The sequence below is a fragment of the Mustelus asterias genome, chromosome 14 (genome assembly GCF_964213995.1).
Source record: "Mustelus asterias chromosome 14, sMusAst1.hap1.1, whole genome shotgun sequence".
In the NCBI taxonomy this organism is placed as follows: Eukaryota; Metazoa; Chordata; class Chondrichthyes; order Carcharhiniformes; family Triakidae; genus Mustelus; species Mustelus asterias.
In genome coordinates this window covers 69,504,000-69,525,517 of record NC_135814.1, presented here as the reverse complement: position 1 = coordinate 69,525,517, position 21,518 = coordinate 69,504,000, and the positions used below count along the sequence as shown (strand labels likewise).

Genomic DNA, 21,518 nt, shown 5'->3' with positions numbered 1-21,518 from the left:
AAAGAAGACAAGATTTCACATTTTAAGATTTGTAACAAACAAGCTAAAATCAAAATAGACTAAACATTACTTAATGGGCAACTAATGCACCACACTACACAGATGGTACTTCCCCACTAAGTAACATAACCAAAATACCTTTGACCCATTTGGAGGTTATGCCACACTCCCAACAGATATGTAGCCTTGAAGATTTAGTCCCTCACTCCTCCTGACTTTTCAATAGGCTGCCTGCCACACCAGGGCAAATCCTCCAGTGTCCTTTGAAAGTTGGTCACTCAGATTTCTGAGTATTCCTGAACCGGCTTCCAGCAGCAAGGCTCATATGTGGAGCTTGAAGTGTCAATTTTTACCTGGTGCTTAGGAAGGGAAACAGTGCACATTCGCAGGAAAAAGACACACCAGTGACCCACTCGGTGCTCTGTGCAATGTTTTGACCTCCACGTTTGACCACCTGTGCAATGCTTCCCTTGTCACCCCAGAGGAGGTGGAGGCAACCCACTTGCTTGTCTCTGCCAGCAGCTTGCAATGTGTCACGAACCATGTGGATGTTATCTGCAACAGCATCTCAAGTTGACTTCTTCATGATCCATGATCGTGGTAATGCCCATGGTTCCCTCCTGCATTGTTGTGATCACATAAAGACAGGAGAGCCATCCTCCAGAATTTGCCCTCTTCTGGACATTACGTTCCCATTCCTACTGCAGAGACAAAACCGAGCATGATAAAGTACTGCTGACCTCTATGACCAATGCCAACTGCTCCTGTTAATTAAAAGCTACATGTTTCAATACTGACAGGTCCTCTGCATCACTACAAAGCAATCGTCACTTAGAGCCATTCTGAGGGGTTAATAGGTGCGATTGGCATTCACTCCTCCTATTTTCAGAAGCTGCCTGTGCCCTGAAGATCCTCAGCAGCTGTGTCTGCTGGTGAGTGAATAATCAGAGGCCTGTCTTGAGGGCTGGGGGTTGCATGCACCTCGCCACAAGTCATTTGAATCTCTTCCAGCACTTTATCTAACTTCTACATAACACATTTTTCTGCTGATGAGTCAGCTGTGTCCATCCAGGCCTACTTAAACTCGATGGGTTTCTTTTGCTACCCTTCAGGAAGAAGACCTCCGTCCTCTCCCTCGGCCTCTGGAGGACCTGAGAATTGAGGGGTTGCCCTGCTCCGGGTTCCAGGCCCTTGCCTCTCCTGAGATGTGCAACGTTGATCTCAATCTTGTAACATCTAAATTGAAGCCACTGCACTCAAACAGCAGCCGCAAAATAGTTCCTATGGTCTGTTTAAATGGGCCTGCAATTGAACAGCCTCTAATTGGCCCCCAACCTTTTCCAAGCCAAGTTAGCCACCCCTTTCCCTCCCTCCCACATGAAGCTTGGGGCTGATGACTGTTTATCTGGGGGCAGATTCGTGGCCCAGGATTTGTTCTGACTTCCAATTCTCCCAACTTGAACACCAGTTGACAATCGGGCATGTGGCTGCAGGTGTGCAGACAGTATTTCCCAGTGTAACTTCTAAATGCAGAGTTAATTTTTGTGCACAAATACTGGTTTGTGGACACCAACTGGGTAATATTATGTGAAGCCCAGCATAAGTTACCATAAAAATGATAGTAATACCAAGTTACTATTATCATGAAGATGTCAACTTGCAGTGATGTGACTAATGAAGAAAATAATTCCCACCTAATTGATTACTTTTGAAGTGTAGTCTCTGTTGTTATTATAGATAGAATCATAGAATCCGACAGTGCAGAAAGAGGCCATTCGGCCCATCGAGTCTGCACCGACCACAATCCCACCCAGGCCCTATCCACATATCCCTACATATTTACCCACTAACACCTCTAACCTATGCATCCCGGGACACTAAGAGGCAATTTAGCATGGCCAATCAACCTAACCCGCACATCTTTGGACTGTGGGAGGAAACCGGAGCACCCGGAGGAAACCCACGCAGACACGAGGAGAATGTGCAAACTCCACACAGACAGCGACCCGAGCCGGGATTCGAACCCAGGTCCCTGGAGCTGTGAAGCAGCAGTGCTAACCACTGTGCTACCGTGCCGCCTGTTATGTGGGCAAACATGGCAACTTACACTGTGCACAGTAAGGTTTCACAGACAGCAATAAATTAAAGAGCAGATTATCTGTTTTTAATTATACTGATGAAAGGCATGGAATGTTGATCACATTGCTTTTCTTTGATGAGTACCATGGGATCTTTTATCTCTCCCTGAGTAAGAAGGTTTAATATTCCATCCAAAAGGCAGCACTTATGATCATACAGTACAGCCTCAACCCAACACTGAAGTTTTTAAGCTGAAGTTGTGTACTGAAGTCATAGTAGGTCTTGAACCTTCTAACTCAGAAGCGAGAGTGATACAATGTGAGGCCAAACTGATACTGAAGCATAATGTAAAAATGTTTACTTATTCTTTGAACTCTTTTTCCTTCTTTAGTATAAAATTTGATTGCACAACTAGGTTGTCCAAGTATCGAATGAGGTTTGGATGTAAAAATAAACTTAATTCCATATGTTGCTTGACTGTTTCCCTACGAAGTAGGAAGATATAGCAGGAGATGGTAACGTCACTGGACCAAAAATCCAGAGGCCCACTCTAATGCTCTGCAGTTATTGGGTTCTAATTCTACCACGGTAGCTATTTGAATTTGAATTCAATTAATAAATCTGGAATCAAAAGCCAGTCTTAGAAACGGTGACATTGATTGTTGTAAAAACGCACCTGGATAACTCTGCCACCCTTAGTTGGTCTACATGTGATTCCAGACCCACAGCAATGCGGTTGATACCTAACTGCCCTCTGAAATTACCAAGCAAGCCACACAGATTAGGGATGGGCAACAAATGCTGGCCTTGCCAGCAATGCTCGCATCCCATGAAAGAACAAAGTGCAGAGGGGCAAGAGTTAATGTTAGTTCTGTAAGCCAATGTATTACAATATTTCAGGGAGGTTTGCCAAGAAATTTGATGAGGCCATTGGGAAAATAAATGTACCTGACTCTGTGAAATGGCTGATTTTCAATTATGGTTGAAGTGATATCACTGAAACGCCTGGTTTAATGACAACGTATATTTGCATTATACATTAGAGGCAAGAGCAATTGTGGACTATTTGAGTCACATGTAGGCTAGCTTAACTTCAATACACGTCTATATCACCTTACATCCATGATCTCAACCGATGCATTGTAAAGGAACTGCTTTTCAGAGCAGATAATCTCTGGACCTGTTTCAAAGCAGTATAATACAAACTGCCTGATCTGCTGCCAAAATAGCATGCTTATTTGATGAATCCAATTGCACTGCCAAAAGCAATGGGGTGACTGAGCATTGTGATGCACAATGTCTTGGCTAACAGGATGTACTCTTAACTGGATGTACTCTCAACAACAAAAGATTGATAATGTAATGCTATCAGCATCTTAATGGTGTACTCAAAGCTTCAGTGGTTACTGACATTGCTAACTTTGCACTGTCCATAATGGTGATGCCAGCACAAATCCTTTATGTTTGTGATCAAACACAATCTTCTATAAAATCATTTTTCTCCATGACCCGGGCCACAAAAAGCTAGGTGAAATTTTAAAATATTTATGAGAGAAATAACTATTGAATTGGAATCCTCATTATTCCTTAATTATCAAATAATTCGAGCCAATGTGCTATATTGTACTGGTCTAGCAGCTCTGAATTCATTAGTTAATATGCTATCATGCCAAGTCATGACATTAAATTTAATAAATCTGATTTGTAGGCTAGCATTAGAAACATATACAAAAGATGCTGAATTATTGTAAAAATCCAACTAGTTAATTTGTGTCTTTCAGGGAAGAGAATCTGCCAACCATGTTCAGTCTGGCCTCTCTGATTTTAGTCTGCTCAAGGTAGTCATTTGTGCAGACTATCACTTGGCTCAATACTATCTAGAGGGAGGTTATGGATAGGCAAGAGATGTGATGTGGTCACTGTTTCCCTGAATAAATCCAGTAAGAAGTCTCACAACACCAGGTTAAAGTCCAACAGGTTTATTTGGCAGCACTAGCTTTCGGAGCCCCAAGCCCCTTCTTCAGGTGAGTGAGGACCCATGTTCACAAACAGGGCATATAAAGACACAAACTCAATTTATAAGATAATGGGTGGAATGCGAGTCTTTACAGGTAATCAAGTCTTAAGGGTACAGACAATGTGAGTGGAGAGAGGGTTAAGCACAGGTTAAAGAGATGTGTATTGTCTCCAGCCAGGACAGTTAGTGAGATTTTGCAAGCCCAGGCAAGTCGTGGGGGTTACAGATAGTGTGACATGAACCCAAGATCCCGGTTGAGGCCGTCCTCATGTGTGTGGAACTTGGCTATCAGTGATACTATCAGTGATACTGATAGCCAAGTTCCACACACGAGGACGGCCTCAACCGGGATCTTGGGTTCATGTCACACTATCTGTAACCCCCACGACTTGCCTGGGCTTGCAAAATCTCACTAACTGTCCTGGCTGGAGACAATACACATCTCTTTAACCTGTGCTTAACCCTCTCTCCACTCACATTGTCTGTACCCTTAAGACTTGATTACCTGTATAGACTCTCATTCCACCCATTATCTTGTAAATTGAGTTTGTGTCTTTTATGCCCTGTTTGTGAACACGGGTCCTCACTCGCCTGAAGAAGGGGCTTGGGGCTCCGAAAGCTAGTGCTGCCAAATAAACCTGTTGGACTTTAACCTAGTGTGTGAGACTTCTTACTGTGCTTACCCCAGTCCAACGCCGCATCTCCACATCATGGCTCCCTGAACAAATGTCAGTGTTTCTGAGAATCCTCTTTATTTTTAAATTTCTTCCCAAAAGCTCCCACGTCTCTATTGGAACTGGATGTGGTGACTTTTCTGAACTAGACATTGTGTCATTGTTCAAACATGTGGAGTTACAGACAGCAATTGTACGTACTCAATAGGCAAACTGCCATCTGCATTTTCTCCAGTCATTGTAACATCCCGCTACAAGAGGTCTACAATAAAACCAACAACAACTACAGCTTACATTTATATAACACCTTTAATGTGGTAAAATATCCAAAGAATAGAGTTTGACAATGAGTCACATAAGGAGACGTTAGATCAGAGACCAAAAGAAAAAATGTTGGAAAATCTCAGCAGCTCTGGCAGCATCTGTAAGGAGAGAAAAGAGCTGAAGTTTCTTTCTTTTCTCTCCTTACAGATGCTGCCAGACCTGCTAAGATTTTCCAGCATTTTCTCTTTTGGTTTCAGATTCCAGCATCCGCAGTAATTTGTTTTTATTAGATCAGAGAGTTTGGTCAGATAGAGTGGTTTTAAGTAACATCTTGTAAGTGGAAAAAGTGGTAGAGCCTTTCAGGGAGGGAATTCCAGAGCTTGGCAGTTTAAGGCAAGGCTGATAGTGGTGCAGTAAGAGGGGTTGTGGGATGATGTAAAAAGCAAAGTGTAATGTAACTTGTGCTAAAATATATTTGCCATTACCATTTGCTAAAGTAAATTTCTCCAAAAGAGAAAACTGTATATTGAATGTTTTAATCACACTTTAACAGACACCTAATAGCTTCATGCATTTATGATTTACTGTACAGACACTGAAGAAAATGTCCCCCACATCCATGAAGATTACTTTTCAACAGCTTGAAGAGGGAGCCACAAAGAACCTATCAGAAGTTTTAGTTATGGAGTACAGACTTAGCCAAGCTTGTATGGTAAGATGATGTCAGAGATGTAGACAGGCCCTCTTGTTAAAGAACAATTAAGCAACAAATTTGTTGACATTTTATTGCATGACATATGCTGATAAATTGTAATTACTAAATGTTTGAGTCAGTATCTGCTTTATTGCAACTGAGCCTGACAAGCTTATGGTTCATGTTCAGTTTCATAATAAATGGGAAAAAAAGACATCTTTGTAAGAATCACAGCAACTTACTAACATAGAAATGTAGCCAAGGGTTGAATAGTATTCCTTTATAAAGTAAAATACATATTACTTTACAGGCAATTCATTCTGGTACTTGAGGTAATAATGATGGTATTTATGCTATATTAGAACAAGATACTGGTGCACTTAACACCGTGGATGTTTGTAACTGACAGCTGTTTCCTTTGATATTAATCAATATAGAAGCTTTGGAAAAATGCTGTGTAAACATGAAATTAGTTGAAGAAAGATGGTTTTATTTTTATACCAAAATACCATATTATTTGAAAGTTTATTAATTATTTGCCATTCATTCTTTGCAATTTATCCCTTCCAGAGAGGCCACGATTTCTACGAAGGTGTGCGTGCAGGTAAGCCATTGTCATTGAATCATTCATAAGACTACAGCTTTTAATGTAGAACTTAACTATGTGGCTAAGCCAGATCTCCCTTTGTAGCTAAATACCCAAATATGCTGCATTGTATTTACTACGTTAAATCAGAAAGATTCCATGTTCAGTCCCCGCACTATAGCAACTCAGTTGACAACATTAGCGCACCACAATTGCCTGCTACCTTTGTGACTAAGGATAGGAAAAACTAATTGCATTTATATTGTGCCTTCAATGTTTTAGGATGCCTGGTCATTTTACAGCCAATGAAGTACATTTGAAGTGCAGTCACTGTTATAATGTAAGACGTGGCTATCTCCCACAAGTAGCATTGTGATAAACAAATAATCTGATTTTATGATGTTGATTGAAATATTGGCCATATCAACAGGATGACTTCCCTGCTCTTCTTTGAAATGGTGTTTTGGGATCTATTATGTCCACCTGAAAGAGCAGATAGGCCTCGGTTTAAAGGCATCTCTATTATTATTTTAAAATGATTTATTAGTGTCACAAGCAGGCTTACATTAACGCTGCAATGAAGTTACTGTGAAAATCCCCTAGTCGCCACACTCCAGCGCCTGTTCGGGTACACTGAGGGAGAATTTAGCATGACCAATGCACCTAACCAGTACGTCTTTCAGACTGTGGGAAGAAATCTGAGCACCCAGAAGAAACCCACATAGACCCAGGGAGAATGTGCAGACTCCACATGGGCAGTGACTTAAATCGGAAATTGAACCCTGATCCCAGGTGCTGTGAGGCAGCAGTGCTAGCCACTGCACCACTGTGCCACCCTGTGTCATAGTCCCTTAGTAATGCATTGGAGTGGCAGCCTTTTTTTTGTGCTCAAGTGTTGGAGTAGGGAACCACAATCTTCTGACTCGGGCAAGAGTGCAACCAACTAAGTTACAGCCGACACCTGGGGTAAAGGGATAAAGATTAACCAGCACTCTCACTTCTGATTGTTATCCAGAATAGTCCTTTTGAGAAGAAGAGACTAATTGAAGGTAGGATCACCAATCAACAGCCATGCTGAAATAACCTGGCAATATTTAAACAGAAAGATTGGTCAGTTAGGACAAATGTCAGAATCATTGACACTTGTAGAATCTAAAGCTATTCAAGGAGGGGAGAGGTGAACATCTTTGTGGGTTTAGAACTTAAAAGGCTTTATTTTTTTTTAAAAGGCAATTTCTATATGCAACTATTGACGAACAAAACTAGATGTTCCTAAGAAAATGTTCTGCAGAATATCCACCTCGATTTATTATTGTTGATATTTTCATTCTCCTTGGCGATTGGTTTGGTTTATGCCCAACTTCCCCCTATTTAATTTTTCCCAAGTATTTGTCCATTGGAGTCTGTAATACTAATGTAACTGATAGTTCAAATCGTGGCATGATTAACAAATACAATTTTGGGGGAATTTTATGTTCACAATTGATAAAAGTATTGCCAGTGAGTTCATGATCTATTATTTTACAGTATTTATTGATGCTTACCAATTACTCTCATTTCAATTAGCATATCAGGTATATCTTTTGATGTTTGTGAATTTGTGGTCCTTTTGAAGTTCAGTCGTCAAGATTATTTGGAGCAATCGAATACTTGAGAAATGAAACTCTCCTGAGCATTACACCAAAAATTGATTGGTAGTTTACTCAAATCTGAAGAGTCATGTTCCAAAAATAATCTCACTGGTGTTCCCTGGAGTTATTTTTTTCATTGTGCTACACTTGTCCCTATAACCTTTACTCTCTCATAGACATATATTTGTACAGCTGCAATTATCATATTGGCTGTTATTTGGATGCAGCATGAGGAGAGAGTGGAATTGTACTCTAATAGTATAACATTACAGTCCAAATCAGGGTAATGTCATTCAGGGGAGAATTTTGACTGAAGGGGCAGGAGTGATTACAAGAAAATCTGTTCAGAGTTTGGGTAACCTGAACAAATCACATGAATAATTTCTAAGTAATAAGTTGTTTCCTAATGCCTGAAATTAAGTTTTGTTTTGACTAGCAACTCCAATGTTCTATCATGAACACATTGGGCCAGACTGAGATTTTGCTGGAGAAATAATGGATGTTTAATGATGTGCATCATTATAGTTATTTAAATCAGCCAGCAGGTTTGAGATATGTCATGAATTGTGAATCTCCAGAACTTGTTCAGTATCTGCCACTACGCTATTTGCTTTGCACATAGTTCACTGCGGCCTTGACCTCCCTGTTAACTTGCCACAGAAAGTTAAGGTCTGGTAATTAACAAGTTAAGTAGCTTAACCACTTAATAATTGTTCAGGCTATGTCAATCAACCACTCTGGCACGAAGTTGGGCTATTTAAATATTGAGTCTCATACCGTGATGTAGTGAATTGTTGGAGATATTTATATTGTAATTTTTAAAAATGATTCTTTTTGCTCTTTTTTCCCCCTCTTAATCCAATCACTCATTCCTCTATTCATTCCTCTTCCTGTTCCTGATTTGATTCTAATTCACCCTCCTCCTCTATTCCACTGTTTATTTCTCAATCCTTTAATCTCGTTGCCTAAGAAGGAATACTGTTATGCCTGGGCCAAAATATTACAGTCTGCACCATCTCTTTCTCCTCTCTCTCGGGTTCTAGGGGGAGCATAAAATTACATGGACGTGATTCCCTCCAGGATTCGGCACGCCCCAACCCAGAGGCAATTTAATGGTGGGATGATAAGGGCCACAGACATGAAGCCCCCCCCACCCCCCCCCCCCCCCCCCCCCCATGCCCCAATTACATATTCTGCTCAGTCTCAATTTTTTGTCTGGCAGGTGCTTGATGACTGGGCAGAAAACAGCATAGTTTTTTAACCCTGATCTTGGATGGGTGTGGAGGATTGGGGTGATAGTGCCCTCCGTCAGAAGATCCCATCACATTAGGGTACCTTTCCCTCTCAGACCGGTGACCCCTGACAATGAGATCCTCCCACTTGGGTCTCTCCAGGACAACCCATGCCCTCCCGAGGGCCCCTCATACTTACCAGCAATCGGGGCAGCACAGTGGCACAGTAGTTAGCACTTCTGCCTCACAGCGCCAGGGACCTGCATTTGATTCCTGGCTTGGGTCACTGCCTGTGTGGAGTTTGCCCATTCTCCCTGTGTCTGTATGGGTTTCCTCCAGATGTCCTGGTTTCCTCCCACAGTCCAAAGATGTGCTGGTTAAGTATATTTGCCAAGCTAAATTCTCCCTCCGTGTACCCGAACAGGCACTGGAGTATAGCGACTTGGGAAGTTTCACAGTAACTTCATTACAGTGTTCATGTAAGCCTACTTGTGACTAATAAATAAATAAACTTTATCTGTTTGGCTGACTGTTCTCCAAGGTGGGGCTGCCTTCTTTTAAATGGTAAGAAATTGCAGCATGCTGCTGTGCAGAGGGACCTGGGGGTCCTTGTGCATGAATCACAAAAAATTGGTTTGCAGGTGCAGCAGGTAATTAAGAAGGTAAATGGAATTTTGTCCTTCATCGCTAGGGGGATGGACTTTAAAAACAGGGAGGTTATATTGCAGCTGTATAAGGTGCTGGTGAGGTCACACCGAGAGAGCTGTGTACAGTTTTGGTCTCCTTACTTGAGAAAGGATGTACTGGCACTGAAGGGGGTACAAAGGAGATTCACTAGGTTGATTCCGGAGTTGAGAGGGTTGGATTATGGGGAGAGACTGAGTAGATTCATTTGAATTCAGAAAAATTAGGGGAGATCTTATAGAAACATATAAGACTATGAAAGGAATAGATAAGATAGAAGCAGGGAAGTTGTTTCCACTGGCAGGTGAAACTAGAACTAGGGGCATGGTCTCAAAATAAGGGGTGGGGGTGGGGGGGGCTGGGGAGCAGATTTAGGACTGAGTTGAGGAACTTCATAGAATCCCTACAGTGCAGAAGGAGGCCATTCGGCCCATCGAGTCTGCACCGACCACAATCCCACCCAGGCCCTACCCCCACATATTTACCTGCTAATCTCTCTAACCTACGCATCCCAGGACTCTAAGGGGCAATTTTTAACCTGGCCAATCAACCTAACCCGCACATTTTTGGACTGTGGGAGGAAACCAGAGCACCCGGAGGAAACCCACGCAGACACGAGGAGAATGTGCAAACTCCACACAGACAGTGAGCCGAGCTGGGAATCGAACCCGGGACCCTGGAGCTGTGAAACAGCAGTGCTAACCACTGCGCCACCGTGCCGCCACTTCTTCACACAAAGGGTTGTGAATCTGTGGAATTCCCTGCCCAGTGAAGCAGTTGAGGTTACCTCATTGAATGTTTTTAAGGCAAAAATAGATAGATGTTTGAGCAGTAAAGGAATTAAGGATTATGGTGAGCAGGTGGGTAAGTGGAGCTGAGTCCACAAAAAGATCAGCCATTATCTTATTGAATGGTGGAGCAGGCTCGAGGGCCAGACGGCCTACTTCTTGTTCTTACGTTCCTTCCAAGTATAGATGGAAATCCTCCCTCCTATCAATCAATGCTCATTAGAATGTGAAATAGCTGTGGGACTGGTGGAGTTGGAGGGAATGCGTTCCCTACCGATTATCCATAGAATGGGTGCTAGGTGCTCGTCATCCTGAAAATTCAAGTCGTGATGTTCACTAAGACCTTACATACCCTGATCCCTAACCACACCATAAAACAATTTGAGCTAAAGAGTGCCAAAAAAAGTCTAACTTGGTTTGAGCGAGCTGCCCTGCTCCAGGAAGGTTTGGCACATTAGTGTTTCATAGTTGTGCTGCTATCTTGAAGAATAAGAATTTGACTTGCTGTCTGTGGGCATTTCTTTTGCTGCAGCATCAACAAGTATTATGGCCATCTTTAACAAGGGCACTATCAACAAAAGGGACTGCTAACAAAAATGAAATGCATAGCATTGGAGCAACCTATTGGCTTGGATAGAGAATTATTTAAAAGGAACTGGAGAGTAGAGGTAATGGCTTTGCCCTCAAATTGGCAGAATACGAGCATTCGTACATTCGGACACAGACTTTTACTTTATTTCTAAATGATTTTGAGGAAGCAATAGAGTTTGTATCCAAATTGCTGAGGACACTTAAGTTGGGTGGCATAATGAATAGCGGAGAAGGGAGCAGAAGTTTTAAATGGACATTAATAGATGAAGTGAGTGAGCAAAACTGTAGCAGATGGAGTTCACTGAGAAGGTGCGAGATCATCCATCTTAGGTCTAAAAAAGATGGATCAAAAAGATTTTTTAAGTAGCAATAACCCAGGAACTATCTAGGAACAGAGATTTAGGGGACCATGTATAGTAATCGCTAAAAGCTAATGGATAAGTACAGAAAGCAATTTTAAAAATTTAATGGAGTGTTGACCTTTATCCCAAGGAGGTTGGAATACAAAGAGTGAAAGTTATGTAATCATTTAAAACTATAGTTAGAGCACATCTGGAGTAATATATTCGGTTCTGGGCACTGCAACTTGAAGGGTATATTTGCGTCAAGGTGGGTAAAGTACAGATTCACCAAACTGATATCCAAGCTAAAAGGGTTGAATTATAAGAGCAAGTTTGAAACTAGGCTTATTTATTTCCGTGAGTATGGACACTGATAGGATTATCTCATTGAATTATTTAGATAATTAAAGGAGTTGATGGGGTAGATAGTGAGAAATTATTTCCTCTGATGGAAAGAGTCCAGAACATGAGGACATAACTTTAAGATTAGAGCTAGACTATTCAGGAATGTTGTCAGGTCACAAAAGTTAGAGGAAATCTGGTACTCTGAGTCTAGATCCGTTGAAAATTTCAAAACTGAGATTGAGAAATTTTTGTTAGGCAACCATGCCAAGGGTTACAGAACAAAGGCGAGTAATTGATGTTGAGATAAAAATCGCTCATGATCTAATTGAACTTTGAAACAGGCTTTGGGGCCGTATGTTCTATTGATGTGTGATTTGTCAACATCAAGACCTGCTCAGAAGCCAGCATCTGCATGTTACCTGGACTTCTTGTGCAAAGTTTCAGTACTTAAGTAAATTAGACTCCATGCAGTATATAAATTCACAGCATTTGTTGCACAATATTGTACTGCGCAAAAATACAAGCCTGAGTGATGACTTCCTCACTGAAGAATTCAATCTGATAGTATCTAATCTAATCTACAGTGGATTACTAGGGAAGAACATTGCATTACATATCTTAAACCAAAATTGTAAGTCTTGACCAAGAGCTTTCAATTAAACAAATTTAAAGCTGGTAGCATTGATAAGTCTAGACTAGAGACTGATTCAAACGGCTCCCTTGTGGCCACATGTCAGGGCCACAAAGCAATGGTATTGCTGAGCAATTCTTCGTTCTTTTCTCCTGTTTTAGTGCAGATTGTCCATAGATGCATAGCCAATTCAAATTTGATAATCTGTTATAAATTGACTTAAATAATTCTAAATAAATTCTGGAAAGTGCAGCAGATTACATAGCAATTTCACATGAGAGGAAAAGAAAATTGTGAGATGACATGAAATGTCAATAAAGTAAAGGACAGAGACCAACACTCTTGAGAAGTTTAATATATAACTCCGTAAGTGTAAAGCAAAGCAATTTGGTCATAGTCATAGAGGTTTACAGCATGGAAACAGGCCCTTCGGCCCAACTTGTCTATGCCGAACCTTTTTTTTAAAACCCCTAAGCTAATCTCAATTGCCTGCATTTGGCCCATATCCCTCTATATCCATCGTACCCATGTAACTATCTAAATGCTTTTTAAAAGACAAAATTGTACCCGCCTTTACCACTACCTCTGGCAGCTTGTTCCAGACACTCATCACTCTGTGAAAAAATTGCCCCTCTGGACACTTTTGTATCTCTCCCCTCTCACCTTAAACCTATGCCCTCTAGTTTTAGATTCCCCTACCTTTGGGAAAAGATATTGACTATCTAGCTGATCTATGCCCCTCATTATTTTATAGACCTCAATAAGGTCACCCCTCAGCCTCCTACGCTCCAGAGAAAAAAGTCCCAGTCTATTCAGCCTCTCCTTATAACCCAAACCATCAAGTGCCGGTAGCATCCTAGTAAATCTTTTCTGCACTTTTTCTAGTTGAATAATATCCTTTCTATAATAGGGTGGCCAGAATTGCACACAGTATTCCAAGTGTGGCCTTACCAATGTCTTGTACAACTTCAACAAGACATTCCAACTCCTGTATTCAATGTTCTGATCGATGAAACCAAGCATGCTGAATGCCGCCTTCACCACTCTGTCCACCTGTGACTCCACTTTCAAGGAGCTATGAACATATACCCCTAGATCTCTTTGTTCTGTTTCTGTAACTCTCCCCAATGCCCTACCATTACCTGAGTAAGTCCTGCCCTGGTTCAATCTACCAAAATGCATCACCTCCCATTTGTCTAAATTAAACTCCATCTGCCATTTGTCAGCCCACTGGCCCAATTGATCAAGATCCCGTTGCAATTGGAGATAACTTTCTTCACTGTCCACTATGCCACCAATCTTAGTGTCATCTGCAAACTTACTAACCATGCCTCCTATATTCTGATCCAAATCATTAATATAAATGACAATAACAGGGGGCCCAGCACTGATCCCTGAGGCACACCGCAGGTCACAGGCCTCCAGTTTGAAAAACAACTCTCTGCAACCACCCTCTCAGAAGCCAATTTTGTATCCATTTAGATACCTCACCCTGGATCCCGTGAGATTTAACTTTATGCAACAACCTACCATGCGGTACCTTGTCAAAGGCCTTGCTAAAGTCCATGTAGACAACATCAACTGCACTATCCTCATCTACCTTCTTGGTTACCCCTTCAAAAAACTCGAATCAAATTTGTGAGACATGATTTTCCACTCACAAAGCCATGCTGTCTCTAATTAGTCCTTGCGTCTCTAAATGCCTGTAGATCCTGTCTCTCAAAATACCTTCCAACAATTTACCCACCACAGATGTGAGACTCACCGGCCTGTAGTTCTCGGGCTTTTCCCTGCAGCCCTTTTTAAACAAAGGCACAACATTTGCCACTCTCCAATCTTCAGGCTCCTCACCCGTGACTATCGATGATTCAAATATCTCGGCTAGGGGACCCGCAATTTCCTCCCTAGCCTCCCACAATGTCCTGGGATACACTTCATCAGGTCCTGGGAATTTATCTACCTTGATGCACTTTAAGACTTCCAGCACCACCTCCTCTGTAATATGTACACTCCTCAAGACGTCACTATTTATTTCTCCAAGTTCCCTAACATCCATGCTTTTCTCAACAGTAAATACTGATGAGAAATATTCATTTAGGATCTCGCCCATCTCTTGTGGATCTGCACATAGATGACCTTATTGATCCTTAAGAGGCCCTACACTCTCCCTTGTTAATCTTTTGCCCTTTATGTAATTTCAGAAGCTCTTTGGATTCTCCTTTGCCTTATCTGCCAAAACAATCTCGTGTCCCCTTTTTGTCCTCCAGATTTCTCTCTTATCTCTACTCCTACACCCCCTATACTCTTCAAGGGATTTACTTGATCCCAGCTGCCTATGCATGTCATGTGCCTCTTTCTTCTTCTTGACCAGGGCCTCAATATCCAGAGTCACCCAGGGCTCCCTATTTCTGCCAGCCTTGTCCTTCAGTCTAAGAGGAATGGGTTTACCCTGAACCCTGGTTAACACACTTTTGAAAGCATGCCACTTATCAGACGTCCCTTTGCCTTCCCACAGACTCCCCCAATTAACTTTTGAAAGTTCCTCCCTGATACCATCAAAATTGGCCTTGCCCCAATTTAGAATTTTAACTTTTGGGCCAGACCTATCATTCTCCATAGCTAGTCAATCCATCGTTGTGTTTTATTAGTTCTGGTTCAGTTGAGACTGGAAATGATGAGTGAAAATGAGCCACATAAATTGCCAGCATCAGATTTCTCATGAAGAGATACAAGATAGGAATATTCCAGAGATCAGTACTTTCATCAGTGCAACCTTTTCAAGTGTAAAAGTCATTTTTGGTTTGCATCATTCAACCACTGAAACATCTGTGCGAGAGCAGATGTGTACTGCATATTTTATATTGTAAATAATGTGCATTAGATATATATCTGTGAAAACACTAATATATTCATAACAATATGACAGAGGCAGATCAAGAATCATTGAGATACTTGATACTCAAAGTGCCAATGGGGGTAGCGTATTCTCAGTTACTGAACTGTTAGTGATTACCACTGGTGACTAGTCTCTTTTTAACCAAGATAGTGGCTAATGAATTGACTGATCATATTTAAAGACAACTAAAGGAGTAGTATGGCTTCAACTAACGAGAAGTGTCACTAGATTAAAATTAATGAAGAGTGCACTTTTATATTCCTGCTCCTGTTTTTTCAAACTGTATCTTTACTGTTGTTTTAAAAGTGCATGTAGTTTACTGATTATCATTTTATTCTTTTATGGGTATAATATCTGGTTTGTGTCCTAACAGTTCTGATTGACAAGGATCAGAGCCCAAAGTGGAAGCCAGCAACCCTAGAAGAAGTGACAGAGGAGTATGTGAAGAGTTGTTTTAAATCACTTGGAAGCAAAGAACTCAAATTATAATTTTTTTTATTGTTTCATGGGATGTGGGCATCATTGGCAAGGCCAGCATTTGTTGCCCTTTCCTCATTGCCCTTGAGAACGTGATGGTGAAATGGATGAATGACTTGGAAATTTAAAAAGAAAATTATGAACAAATTTCAACTCTGTTTACTTTTCTCCATTAAATTAACATACTTATCCACATTTGGTGTATTTTTCAACTGAAACTTTTGTGTTACAAGTGTAATAAATATACTGAAACACTATTATTGTGTTCTTTTGGTTGGGCACAGGTATCAGCTTCCAATTTTTAACAAAACTTGTATTTATGTAATGCTATTAATTTTTAAATGTCCCAAACCACTTAGAGGTAAAAAGAAAATAACTGCCATGGTGATGAAATAGATATTAGAGGGAATGACCAAAAGCTTGGTCAGAGAGAGAGAGAGCGTTTAACAAGAGTGTTGGAGTAGGAGAACAATTTAGGAGGGGAATTTCAGAACATGCAGTCTCATATGGCTGAAAGTACACCTGCCAATGGTGCGGTGACAAAACTTAGGGAGGGGAGGTGAGGGTGCACAATAGTGTGACCACAGAGTGCTCAGAGAGGTTGCAATCAGAGGAATGGAGTGTTTGGGAGACGTCGCTTCTGTAGCACTAGAAGTGGTAACAGTGATGAGGGCAAGATCATGGCATTTTTTAAACAACACCTTTGGGGACCTGGAAGCAGTATAGGTTAGCATGACGAGGACTAATGGGTAAGTGAGGATACAGGTGGCGGCGCTTTGGATTGGTGGAAATCTACAGAAGATGAAAGGCCAACCTGGGGAACATTGTGATGGTTGAGTCTTGAAAGGATTTGAGTGTAAGCATTTCATGTTGCTTAAACCTGTTTATAATTGAGTTTTAAAGAAACTGATATGGAATTTTTCAATTAAAAATTGATCAGTAAGTGAATATTCTCCAAAAAGGAGGTAATTCAGTGAAAGAGGGATTATTTATATAACTTATGTAATTATAAATTTGTATCTGTTATGAAATCTGAATCCATGTCAGCAATCAAATTTACTGATGCGCAAAGTTGAATTCTGAGCTGTGCTTAGCAAGAAGAGTCCTGTGTCTAACTCAGCACGGTTGGATAAAAGATGAATGGCTTTTCATCTAAATCTTGATAGTACCAGCACCCAATCAATGCACATGCCAAAGCAAGATCCTAGAAATTCACATTTTCTGCTTTCTGCCATGCTTTTTGAGCCAATTAAATTAATTAGCTGGAATTCTCAGGCCCTTCGTTCTTGCTGGCAGCAGGGTGTGGAGAATTTGCTGCTTGGCAAAATCTCCATTCACTGCAGTGGGATCGGAGAATTTCAGCTGCGAGCGAGGTTGGAGAATCCAGCCCACTGACAAGGACATAGTGGAAACAGGCATTTCGATTGGTTTAGAACATTAAAAACAAAGAACAATACAGCACAGGAACAGGCCCTTCGGCCCCCCAAGCCCGCGCCGCTCCCCGGTCCAGGATTGAATTCTGAATCCAGGATCCCCGCCCAATTTTCCAGCCTATCTACATACTTATATCCTATCCACCGAGCTGTCCCTCACAGCTACGATGCTTTGTTCATCACAACCTATTAACTCACCCCCACCCCCCCATTCCAGACCATGTGATCTCCAGGGAGAGGCGAAAACCCAGAGCGAAAACCCCAGGGCCAATATGGGGAAAAAAAATCTGGGAAATTCCTCTCCGACCCCCTGAGGCGATTGAAACGAGTCCAGGAGATCACAATGGCCCTGATCGGGAAATGCTTCCCAACCCTATTCATTTCCACTTCCACGAACACCATCTGAATTCCCTGCCCCCGAGACAGGTTCCCAACTATCCGCAGTCTCGCTCTGTACTGGCACCAGCAAGATGATCATAGAATGAAGCCTTGAAACGAGAAACAAAGAACAATTAGCCCGCGCCGCTCCCTGGTCCAAACTAGACCACTCTTTTGTATCCCTCCATTCCCACTCCGTTCATATAGCTGTCTAGATAAGTCTTAAACGTTCCCAGTGTGTCCGCCTCCACCACCTTGCCCGGCAACACATTCCAGGCCCCCACCACCCTCTGTGTAAAATATGTTCTTCTGATATCTGTGTTAAACCTCCCCCCCCCTTCACCTTGAACCTATGACCCCTCGTGAACGTCACCACCGACCAGGGGAAAAGCTTCCCACCGTTCACCCTATCTATGCCTTTCATAATTTTATACACCTCTATTAAGTCTCCCCTCATCCTCCGTCTTTCCAAGGAGAACAACCCCAGTTTCCCCAATCTCTCCTCATAACCAAGCCCCTCCATACCAGGCAACATCCTGGTAAACCTCCTCTGTACTCTCTCCAAAGCCTCCACGTCCTGGTAGTGTGGCGACCAGAACTGGACGCAGTATTCCAAATGCGGCCGAACCAACGTTCTATACATCTGCAACATCAGACCCCAACTTTTATACTCTATGCCCCGTCCTATAAAGGCAAGCATGCCATATGCCGCCTTCACCACCTTCTCCACCTGTGACGTCACCTTCAAAGATCTGTGGACTTGCACACCCAGGTCCCTCTGCGTCTCTACACCCTTTATGGTTCTTCCATTTATCGTGTAGCTCCTCCCTACATTATTCCCACCAAAATGCATCACTTCGCATTTATCAGGATTGAACTCCATCTGCCATTTCCTTGCCCAAAATTCCAGCCTATCTATATCCTTCTGTAGCCTCTGACAATGTTCCTCACTATCTGCAAGTCCTGCCAGTTTTGTGTCGTCCGCAAACTTACTGATCACCCCAGTTACTCCTTCTTCCAGATCATTTATATAAATCACAAACAGCAGAGGTCCCAATACAGAGCCCTGCGGTACACCACTAGTCACAGGCCTCCAGCCGGAAAAAGACCCTTCCACTACCACCCTCTGTCTTCTATGACCAAGCCAGTTCTCCACCCATCTAGCCACCTCCCCCCTTATCCCATGAGATCCAACCTTTTTCACTAGCCTACCATGAGGGACTTTGTCAAACGCTTTACTAAAGTCCATATAGACAACATCCACGGCTCTTCCTTCGTCAACCATTTTGGTCACTTCTTCAAAAAACACCACCAGGTTAGTGAGGCATGACCTCCCTCTCACAAAACCATGCTGACTATCGTTAATGAGTTTATTCCTTTCTAAATGCGCATACATCCTATCTCTAAGAATCTTTTCCAACAACTTCCCCACCACGGACGTCAAGCTCACCGGCCTATAATTACCCGGGTTATCCTTCCTACCCTTCTTAAATAACGGGACCACATTGGCTATCCTCCAATCCTCTGGGACCTCACCTGCGTCCAGTGACGAGACAAAGATTTGCGTCAGAGGCCCAACGATTTCACCTCTCGTCTCCCTGAGCAGCCTTGGATAGATTCCATCAGGCCCTGGGGATTTGTCAGTCTTTATATTCTCTAACAAACCTAACACTTCCTCCTTTGTAATGGAGATTTTCTCCAACGGTTCAACACTCCCCTCAGACACTCCCAGTCAACACATCCCTCTCCTTTGTGAATACCGACGCCAAGTATTCATTTAGGATCTCCCCTACTTCTTTGGGCTCCAAGCATAAGTCCCCACTTCCTAACGTCCTAAATGGTTCCCTTTGCCAGGTACTCTGTGTCAAATTGACTGTGAAAAGATTTGCTTTATCCTACATCCACTAAAGATATTATAATGAGAGTATCTGGCAGAGTCACAGCATTGAGATGAGGTTCTTGCTCAAAGAATAGTTGGTGCTGATGAGATATGCCACTGGGATTTTAAAAATTCATTGATATAACTTTCACAAACACAAATTGTCACGGGAAGTAGGGTTCACAGTACTGCATTAGCTAAGAATTGTCTGGAACCAGAACAAATGTATCCCTATACTATAAAGGGATATGTACAGATTAAACATTGTGTGAAAGTATCCTTAATGGCAATTATTTTTAAAAAAGCATTGCGAGCAAGTGTGTGAATTTAGGTTCTGAAGTACCCAGCCCCTTTTCGTTCTGTCATTTGTCTTGTGTTCAATTTGAGATTTTTCCTTTACTCGCCTCAAATTATAATTTATAGTGCATTTGACTATTTCTGTGGTTTTCTATTGGTTCAGTAAATTTGATTGCTGACATGGATTCAGACTTCATAACAGATACAAATTTATAATTACATAAGTTATATAAATAATCCCTCTTCTTTCACTGAATTACCTCCTTTTTGGAGAATATTCACTTACTGATCAATTTTTAATTGAAAAAATCCATATCAGTTTCTTTAAAACTCAATTATAAACAGGTTTAAGCAACATGAAATGCTTACACTCAAATCCTTTCAAGACTCAACCAGTTGTTGGAGATGGTAAAGAGGAGGGGAAAAGTATATTGTGTAGGAACATTGCTCAATGATTAAAGGGCCATGATTTAGTCTGCCTTCTCTCAAGCTGCTAGTCACATGACACAATGATAATGTAGTTGTTGAAATCCATATGATGAAAATTGTGTATTTTAAAATAAAACGCCTTCTACCAATGTACAGCACTGATTTCTTTTCCCTGTTATGTTCTCAGCTGGTTTCAACTCTTTCTCTGGCTGGAATACCATCTAGTTGGTCTTCAAGTTATCATTGAAGGAGGAAATTTTCCAGAAAACCATATTTGTATCATCAAACATATTTTTATTGGACTAATTGGCACCACTCATAACGGGCCAACAATGCAGAGGGGCACCCCCGGATGGATATTCGATCGGGTCTCCCCCTGCACAGCTGAGAGACTCACGAATTTCAGAAACTACGGAAGATCCCTAATCTGCCTAGCAACAGCGCATAGCTGCATTTTAAACTGGCCAAGGAAGATCAAGATCCCTATGAAACGAGACAGAGAGTGGGTTATCAAAACCAAGCTATCACTGAAATATTACCAATTCGGCCAAGGCAGACATAAAAATCTGATAAACTAAGAGATATGGATAAAAGGTTAAGAATGAAATACCCCAGACACCCAACAGGACAGGATGACATTAACACTCAATCTCACAAGCAGGAAACACAGACACGGAACAATAGGACCAATTTAAATAAGAGGACACATAGAGATAGTAATGGGAAACGCATTTAGACACCGGGGCAGGACCAAGTAATCCCATTAACACGAACACACACCATACAAATGCTAATCCATGAAACTTCCTAGGGACTTTTGAAACTGACAGACCACTTTATACATTGTGTAAAAAAGGGCATAATCAAATGTTCCCGCGCGAATTTTGGATCCCTATAAAGATCCAGAGCTGATGTGATTTAATTGAGATCAACGTGGCCAAGCCACTGTTTCTGAGCTGGCTACGGGGGTCTCCCTAGGATCCCAGTAATTGTACAATAAAGACACGCTTTGAACCTTGATTTGCGACTCAACTTCTATTCTGCACTGGTAAGGGATATTTCCCTACAACATCATAATGCCAATTTTTAGGCTTCCTCAGTTGAGTGTTTCCTGGTCTGTAAAGTAGCAAGTCTCCAGGGAGAAGGGTAGAGTCAGGTTGGAGAAGATTGTC

At 41.8% G+C, this 21,518-nt stretch overlaps 2 protein-coding genes across 3 annotated transcripts in view; one reads left to right on the top strand and one right to left on the bottom strand.

Annotated features, from left to right (window-relative positions):
• hibch (3-hydroxyisobutyryl-CoA hydrolase) overlaps nt 1–16,824 on the top strand; it is a 106,689-nt gene extending 89,865 nt beyond the window's left edge. Inside the window, exons 12-14 of one of the 2 annotated variants that reach the window (XM_078228595.1) lie at nt 5,627–5,746; nt 6,299–6,332; nt 15,827–16,824. In XM_078228595.1, coding sequence (XP_078084721.1) covers nt 5,627–5,746; nt 6,299–6,332; nt 15,827–15,942 — 270 coding nt within the window. In that variant the 3' untranslated portion in view covers nt 15,943–16,824. The remainder of the gene's footprint in view (nt 1–5,626; nt 5,747–6,298; nt 6,333–15,826) is intronic. The other variant, XM_078228597.1, reaches the window with a different exon arrangement.
• The window catches only part of LOC144503759 (inositol polyphosphate 1-phosphatase-like), a 239,691-nt gene that overhangs the window by 166,504 nt on the left and 51,669 nt on the right, over nt 1–21,518 (bottom strand). The gene's annotated exons all lie outside the window — the stretch shown is intronic.